The sequence below is a fragment of the Haliotis rubra genome, unplaced genomic scaffold (genome assembly GCF_003918875.1).
Source record: "Haliotis rubra isolate DU_JTF1 unplaced genomic scaffold, ASM391887v1 Scf2, whole genome shotgun sequence".
NCBI classification, from domain to species: Eukaryota; Metazoa; Mollusca; class Gastropoda; order Lepetellida; family Haliotidae; genus Haliotis; species Haliotis rubra.
The window spans coordinates 3,159,000-3,168,088 of record NW_025766002.1 but is presented as its reverse complement, the minus strand read 5'-3'; the positions used below and the strand labels follow the sequence as shown (position 1 = coordinate 3,168,088).

The 9,089-nt window shown below is 39.5% G+C and overlaps 1 protein-coding gene across 1 annotated transcript; it reads left to right on the top strand.

Annotated features, from left to right (window-relative positions):
* Positions 1-645: 645 nt before the first annotated feature.
* On the top strand, positions 646-7,574 carry LOC124275264 (peptidase inhibitor 16-like). The gene is made up of 5 exons (XM_046710745.1): positions 646-804; positions 1,809-2,096; positions 2,473-2,597; positions 6,812-6,903; positions 7,464-7,574. The coding sequence occupies exons 1-5, from the start codon at positions 646-648 to the stop codon at positions 7,469-7,471; spliced, it is 672 nt and encodes a 223-aa protein (XP_046566701.1). The 3' UTR covers positions 7,472-7,574.
* Positions 7,575-9,089: the final 1,515 nt, after the last annotated feature.

The following is a 9,089-nucleotide window of genomic DNA, read 5'->3' as shown; positions in this document are numbered from 1 at the left end:
TATTAGTGTTCATCACTTAAATTTTTCCTCATTATTATATTAACAGTTCAAAATGTTCATATCGCTATGGTATATTTATTATCTAAGAATATATTTTGTATAGAATTGAAACAAATCTCATTATCATGTTGAATTATGTATTCTTACAAAGAACTTGTTTGGCAATATACTATTAACCTGAGTTTTTAACCATTTAAAACCTATTGATTTAAGCTGTGGGAAGATGACAGTGTGTGTGCTTCTCGACTTATGTTATTTGAAACCTGACCCAAACGGTTTTACGTCCTTTTTATTCATAGTGCACTAAGACTGTTTTGTTTGTAATCGACGTTCAGCAGTCATCTTGTAGGGTTATCTCTGAAATGTTCTGGCTCGACTGACGATCTCTTACGATTTACATGACAGTTAGGGATTCTTATTCAAATCTGATCTCTAATTTGAAAATACGAAAGTATTGTAATGTATTTTTATTATGACAATATTCAAAAGCAACATGAAGATGTTCGTAGCTGTGCGGTGATTTTCATATTTGGGGAGTGTTATTCAAATCTGATTACTAATCTGCTCATGTGTATCAAGACATTTTCATTTGAAAATAAGAAAGTATTTTAATGTATGTATTTTTTGACAATATTTAAAGGCAACATGAAGGTGCACGTAACTGTCGTTGTGTTGGTGTTGGTGAACGTCGCTGGCGTTGTGGCCGTGGGTGACGGCACGTTGACTGAAACGGACAAGGAGTACTTGGTGACAGGGCATAATGGAGAAAGGAAGACCCAAGGTGCAACTAACATGTACAAAATTGTGAGTAGAGACGGGTTTATGGAACTCTCATGGTGTGGCTTCATTAGGACAGTACTTTATGGTTTCTGAATTGTTAGGTCGATTGATGGACTGACGTAGAATTGGTGTGTAGTATTTCAGAATTTGATAATTATTGTGATATTATTAGCTTGATCAACTTTCTGTTGGCCAGAGGTTTCTTCTTCTATTTCTTCTTCTTCCTCTTCTACTACTACTCTTCTTCGTTTTCTTCCAGACAACAATGCTCTAGACCATGCTCTATTTAATATTTCAACAAATTTAGCACATGTTCCCATGTAAAAAGTACATATTAACAAGTTAACAAGATGTTCAAACCTTCGGAAGCGAAACAGCGTTAGCAACCAAAACATGAATTGTGTACATATTCTAAATATAAATAATAAAAATTTCCAAACAAACACATTTGCAATGGAGGCAGCAGCAACCCGGTCGGATGTGTGTGGTTTGTTGCAATCTGAATGACATACTGTGTTTAGTTGAGGGGGGTGGGGGGGTGTTTATAGTGTGGCGTGTTTTTCATCTTTATGATCGTTATTTGGATACTAGTGTCTGGTTTGTATTTTGGGTTTTCTTGTGACGATAAATCATTTTTTGTGGTTTGACGACAAACATATGAAAATAATGGATTATGGTAAACAGAACAGGGCATCGTCGTAGGCATTCTTTGTACGTCGTACGTTTGTTTGTGGAGCAATTGGAGAGAATTATCGGACACAGATAGAGAGCTGACTATTTATTTATCTTTTAGCCGAGATTTCGTCTAAACGTGGAAAGGGTTTCATCGTTTCTATTTGTTTTCGGGGATTTCTTTTGGAAGTAAAACCTGAAGCACATTGGGGTTTTCTATCATCATATGGAAGACAATATTTTCCACAAATGAATTCATTAAAAATATTTAAGTTGTCAGTGATACACACACTTGACTTGGAGAACTCATCTATTCTAAACACGACTTCAGAGATAATTTGTGTTTACGTTGGCAGAAGTGGGATGACGATCTGGCCACAACAGCTCAGAAGCATGCCGATAAGTGTCTGTGGGAGCACACACCTGATGGCGAGAGAACATGGGGTGAAAACATGGCTCAGATCAAGTTTCCAGAAGCACAGTATCTTGACACATACCCGCATCCGAAGATGATTGACATCGTGGTGACGGAAGGTATGACAGGATTCCAGTCGTGGAGTGGCGAAGAGGAAAACGATGTCAAACATGACTTTTCATGCGCTAGAAGTGACTGGAATGGAAAGACTTGTGGTCACTACACCCAGGTTAGTAAATAATATATTTTAAGTATGTTTCAGTTTTAAACGTTTGCACCGTTGCCAGAGAGAGAGAGAGAGAGAGAGAGAGAGAGAGAGAGAGAGAGAGAGAGAGAGAGAGAGAGAGAGAGAGAGAGAGAGAGAGAGAGAGAGAGAGAGAGAGAGAGAGAGAGAGAGAGAGAGAGAGAGAGAGAGAGAGAGAGAGAGAGATACACGCGCACGCATACTTCAAACATTTACAGGGACTCGACCACAACAACATTCCATGGGCCTATCCAATTTCCATATTAACATTTCGTCATTGTGTCACTTATCCAACAACTAAAACGTCTCCATGAGACCCCTGAAGATCTGGTTAGAAGTCACCTTTCTGTCTTGTTGATAGGTGGTGTGGCATTCCTCAACAAAGGTTGGCTGCGGGGCAAGAAACTGTATAAACTTCACCCAGAAGAAGGATCCAGAAGATATTCAACACAACGTCTGGATCCTCGTCTGCGCCTACATGAAGCCGTATGTTCAGTCACCTGTCCTTCATATAATTGGAAATATAGTGTTATTACCATAAAAGGATAAATAAATTGGAGGAATTTTGATTTTTTAATAGCCATTGCATATGAAACCGTTTCAGGGGTAGAATGAATCCAGCACTACCTTGTTCCAACGGGTAGTATAAACGGCAATGACAGTTTTTGACCTTTGGCACTGAAATCCAACTAAATTGTTATACAACTTTTTTTTAGAAAATGCCAATTTTTACCTATGGAGAAGAAATAGTTTAGCGCTAAAGAACTATGTTTTAAGACCCGTGAAGATCCGGGTTAGAATATTGATCTTCAGTAACCCATGCTTGTCGTAAGAGGCGACTAACGGGGTCGGGTGGTCAGGCTCGCTGACAGGTGTCCTCCCATTTGTGAGGACTCCCAGTTGTGAGACACATTAATTAATGGTTCAGTGCACATAGGTGGTGTTTCCACATCCCTACAATGAAAGTGGGATCAGCCAAGCCCAGTACCCACAGGAGGCATAGTTCATTGATGAGTTGATTATATAGATTATCAAAGATTATATTTACACAAAAGAAATAGTTCATTGAATATTTTATTTATTCAGAAGAATATGTAATTATGATAACACCTTTTTATTGACTATTATGAAGTTTGAAAGTCATTTTGGTTTAAACATATTTTATTATTATTTATGAAAATTAATTGGGATTGGTGAAGTATTACTGCTTATGTTAACACCGCTCCCATGCAACATAAAATATAAAATGAAATGGAGGATGTGACGTCATCGATATTGACTATTGCATAAATATATTTTTAAGTACATATAAATATATACAGATTACATCAAGTACAACTATTCTCTAAGTAGTCATAATTAGAGACTTACAGTTGTGTGTGTCTAACAAGCCATTGTAGGAATATAATCAATCACGAGAAGGTTGTTGAGTTAATTTCAGCATTTCCCTGTGAAAGTCTGTGTCTTGATGATATAATCGTGGACGGATTCAACTATTTTCTGGTTTACATAAGGAGTAAATTCTTTGTTTCCGTTCAAAAACTTATCCAGGTTATAACGGGTAGTTGATATCCACAAGAGCAACATGCACTGTCTATTAAATGTCTGTTATACATATTGGCGTTTGGGTCGCTACATCCGAGCCTGAGGCAGCGATGAACGATTTGACGAAAACAAGAGCCATAATTAAGATCAATATAAATCTTGTTTTCTGTTTTTGTAATTAGGTTTTAAAATTCTTTGAGACTGCATGACTCTTTGAAATTTGGTAGGGCATTCCATAAATTTATTGTGTCGGGTAGAAAGGGTTTGGCATTAGTGGCATTTCGACTGTAAATTTCAGAGTTATTTCAGAGTTATTTCTTAAACTATAGCTTGTAGTTTCGGAGACGGAGTAAATCTGAGTAGGTAAATTAATTTCTCTTTGATCACGAAGTTACCTCCACAAAGTGTTTAATTATTAAAGACATTTACCTGAATATGTTAATCAATTTATCTTATAAAGTTTTATTAAGTTACCTCCACAAGATTCAGTTACATAGCAAATCAGTAATTAGCTAGGGTGAATCCATTCTATCAGACAGGGGAGTATGGTGTGTTTTCGTTGTTAATTACCTACTCCACTGTCTCATAACTGGGAGTCTAACAAATGGGAGTTCTCACAAATGGGAGTAGACCCGCTGACATGGTTGACACATGTCATCGGTTCCCAATTGCGTAGATCGATGCTCATGCTGTTGATCACTGGGCTGTCTGGTCCAGACTCGATTATTTACAGACCGTCGCCATATAGCTGGAATATTGCTGAGTGCAGCGTAAAACTAAACTCATTCACTCACTATGTTTTAAAGCCTAAAAGAGATGTCTCTTCGAATATGCACCGATAATGACAACAATCATGGCGAAACGCATTGCGTCCCATATCGCGGCCAAAATAGAAGACAAACGGATGGAAATGGTTCCGGAAAACACTTAGTACTTGTGGGCCTATATCTGTAAAGGGTAATACATTCCTTACACGGTCATTTGCCAGGTAGTATACATGTAGGATGGTACGGCCCGTCCGGATGCGGCCTTTGGCCTCAGCAAATACGCATTCAAACTGACCATACCATCCCATACTGCCTGGCAAATGACCGTGTAACTGATATTCTCATTTTGTATGGAGCTTTGTTACATATACGACTACTATGTAGTGAAGGATACGACTGTTTGGGCCGATCTGATCTATCCAGGTTATTGTCAAGTTTCGGTATGACATAACCTTTGAAGTCCCAGGTAAAAACTGGCCTTCAGCAACCCATGCACGTCGTGAGAGACAACTAACATGATCGGGTGGTCAGACTCGCTGGCTTTGTCGATGCATGTCATCGTATTCCACTTGCGTAGATCGATGCCCATGCTCAATCACTGGATTGTCTGGTCCAGACTCGATTATTTACAGACCATCATCATGTCGGAGGAAGATTGCCGAGAACGGCAATCATTACCTTGCTGTCATACATGCAATTCCAGAACAGTTTCGTCATCCCTTAAATAATTTGTTGAGGCTAGGAAACAACAACAAGTGATTGTGTGTTGGAATTCCGGTTCGTCCTCTAGTTCGTGATTGTGTGTTGGAATCCCGGTTCGTCCTCTAGTTCGTGATTGTGGGTTGGAATCCCGGTTCGTCCTCTAGTTCGTGATTGTGGGTTGGAATCCCGGTTCGTCCTCTAGTTCGTGATTGTGGGTTGGAATCCCGGTTCGTCCTCTAGTTCATGTCTAGTTTTGTCATCAATTTCATTTCAATTCTTTATTCCCATAAACCACCTTGGTGGTACAAGATCATATATTTTAAACATATACCATTCCAAAAAGGAAACGTATAACCGAGATATCTGTTGCGAAAATGTTGCATTTTCAAATATGTATAACTCGTTCACAAATTTAGAGTTTAGTACATGAATCTTTACATCAGTTTAGAGGAATGGAAAGTCTATACAACCAAGCGGATAATTTTAGTTAACGGAGACGTTGAGCGCGATGGCGACGACGTAGCACGGTCCCGACGTCGGGTCTCCTGGCTTTCAGTCCAATCTCTCTCAACCTGTTCCGTACAGTTTGACCGGATATCATCTGAAATCCAGGGCCTAGATTTTCGAAGCTCTCTTAGCGCTAAGATAGTCGTAAGTGCCATTCATTCACATTAACTTAAGACTATCTTAGCGCTAAGAGAGCTTCGAAACTCTAGGCCCAGGCACCCTGGCTGCTGTGCTCTCACCCGTGGCAGTACGATCACGCAAATGTAGTCTGCCTGTACGGGGACTGTCATTTGTTACACCTGTTTGGTTGTAGCGAACTGCAAGCCGTGATATCGTGCTCAGACTAACATTCAGACGCCTGGCAACAGAAGATTGGTTATCTCCAGCGTGCATTTTTTTAATGGCGATGTTCCGTGTCGCAGCCTCAAGACGTGGCGTAGTCATTTGACCTTGAAACGCCTTCTAAACGAATGCCGATTTCCGAAAGTAATCTAGATTTTTATACACAGACAGTGCGTGTTCTTTGCTGCACAATTTCAACTCGAAGGTGATTTCTGTATCGTTTCGTTTCTTGTAATAAATCTCATCAAAATCAACATTTTCAGGTCAAGTCGATTTTTTACCTGTGCATTTATGTAAAATCATGTTATGATTATGCGTTTCCTTTTTGGGATAGTATATATACAAATTCAAATTCAAGATGGCAGTAAACAACATATTAACATTTTTTCTGACAAGAGATGATAGATGTAGGATATATTTTGATAGATTTACTATGTCTCGAAATATTTTGCTGATAATATTTTCGTGAACATTGTTTCATTGGGAAAAGAGGTTAGACGGGTGGGTAAATATTGTAACCTCAAAGTGTCTAATGCTTTTCAATGAAAAATATAATGATATTCATCTGAGATGCTGTTAGAAGTGCATAGTTGACACATTCTCTCGTCTCTTGGAATATTATACCAGCGGCCCGTCTCAATAGGTAAACTATGGTTACAACACCATACCAATTCCCGTTGCTTTAACAAAAGTATTACAAGGTCTGACACCCGCATCAATTCAAGATTTCCTCAAACATCAAGCTGTCATCCCGTGATATAATGTAATTGTTGCGTAAAACGGAGTTTAACCCAACTCACCCGTTGAAAATGTATTCATAGTCCAATTATGTTACAGTGGTAATATGGCCAATGAAAATGCTTTTGAGAAGGGAAAAGCGTGTTCCGCCTGTGAAGGAAATGATGGCTGTGAGGACGGCCTTTGTGTTGGTATGTAAACAGTGCTCCTTATCTTTCATTAACACATAGATATATGTAAATGGTGGTATTTATAACAACTTTTTTATACTTTCGGAAATATTGTTCTCCTAATATCCCTCTCAGTAACAGCTCCCTAACCCTTAATTCACAACTACTTGAAAAAAATATTTAGACTAAAATGTGTTTAGTATTGTTGGACCGCTGAAGTTGGGAGTCACGATCGGGGGTACAAGTGAGCCGTGCTCACATTGTTTTGTTAAATGTACACTATCACAGACATCATACTTTTAAACATCACATAAGACCAAATATCATGGATGTCAACTTTATTGTATACACAACGTTTCTGGGCTATTCCTTGCGGCTTTCTTGAGTCCGTTATAACTTTTGGTTGGTTCTATATTGTGACTTTATCTTACAGTTTTACTTAATAATCACCATTCGTACAGGCATTTATTCTTGCTCGTATGGTGTGACTTGGTTATTCTTTTATGTACTACTCTAGATTAGGTAAGTTCGTATTTCGCGTTTTATATTTGATATTGACGTTGTCATTCATTTCTTTCCAGCGTCATAAAGAGAATGTGATATGGACGAACTCAAGTGCTGAAGACTTCTTGATTAAGATCTGTGCTTTACGTAGTCGAGCTCTTGAAATAAATACATAGTCCAAACCCTGACAATGTGTGCATCTTCGCTAATTCACATTATGCATTTCACAGTCCTACACGTATATAACTACTGCTTGTTACTGTTGTTTTACACGACGGTAAGCATAATATAATCTATATCACGTCAGCCAGGTTCCGGGCTACGTGGACACACAATCATCAAACTCACATCTTGTCCACCCGATCCCCGTCTTAGTCGGGTCTTCTGACCAGAATTTCTGAGCCTCCTCACTATAGGGATATCGTCACAATATAGAGATGAAGGGAATAGTCCACTGAGGTTAAATGTGGAGCGTAATCCGATCACTGATCTATTGTAAAATACAGTCACGCAATGATTTGTTGTAACTTGCGACATGGAAAAGGGTTTCACCTTGAGGTTTGAATGTTCCATATGTTCCCATGCTTCTTCAATGCATTTCTCTTGCATTTGTGACGTTCTAAGTTGTGATTTGTACCCTTTGTTCCGCTTCTACAAGTATACAGTTCCCATGCCTTTGCTTGTGTATGGTAGGTGCTACGAGAGCAGTACGATAAGCTCAGCCTTCCGCGAACACCTCGTATCACCCTTATTTGATAGTGATTCCTAAATATGCTTTTCTGTGCAAATAACTTCATTAATCGGAAAACGCCGTCACGCACATTGTCCTTGTAACTTGAATGAGTAAGTGATATGGAGTTTTATGCTTCAACACTATTACGAGTATGTCATTGAGGAAAGTTGGAGGTGAGGTGAGGTGAAATTGGGTTTAACGTCGTACTTGAGAATATTTCGCTCATATGACGACGTGCATGCGCGTGTATGTGTATGTGCAGCTGCTTGCACTAGCCCAGACTGATGCTGGTTTTATAGTGCTAGCCCACTGAGATACCATGCCGCAGTGAAGCATGAATATCCCACTCAAACACATTATACTGACTCCGAGCCGACCAGTCCTTGTTGTACCCATTAATGCCGAGCACCAGGCAGGGACCAACAAGTACCATATTTTAACGTCTTTTGGTATGACGCGGTCGGGGATCGAACCCGCGACCTTCCGCTCTCCGAGGAAAGTTGGGAGAAAGTGAGGCGGATTGTGGACGGTTATAGTTTGGGGAAACTCCATCAGAGAGCGAATGGTGATGACAAACCACAGATGCTAATCTCTACCATTTTCAGATTCAAACTCACTATCCCCAGACAACTCAGAGACCGAAGTCCACTTTACGAATTCCCACACCTTAGACGACGGCATGGTGTAATGGTGGCCCCTCTGTCCGTAAACTACATACGGCCCATCAAGTTGATGTCTGCAAGATATCAGAAGCAAGAATCCTCAATCCTGGGCTATTTTACGATACATCGAGCAAAGATTTTAATTACGTGGTTTACGGATCTAAGAAACAGCATCTATTGTCGAGTAGCCAGTGTATGATATCTCCTATTCTGTGACAAATAAATCTCGACCCTTACACGGGATATTCTGGCATGGTAGTAGAGTTACAAATACTGGCGCACTGTATACACATGTGATGTTCTAATGT

What these genes read in the sequence shown, in the direction of transcription:
- LOC124275264 (XM_046710745.1), top strand. Translation starts at nt 646, where the DNA reads ATGAAGGTGCACGTAACTGTCGTTGTGTTGGTGTTGGTGAACGTCGCT. An exon ending in CAACTAACATGTACAAAATT is followed by an intron (nt 805 to 1,808) that starts GTGAGTAGAGAC and finishes TTACGTTGGCAG; the next exon opens with AAGTGGGATGACGATCTGGC. An exon ending in GTCTGCGCCTACATGAAGCC is followed by an intron (nt 2,598 to 6,811) that starts GTATGTTCAGTC and finishes ATTATGTTACAG; the next exon opens with TGGTAATATGGCCAATGAAA.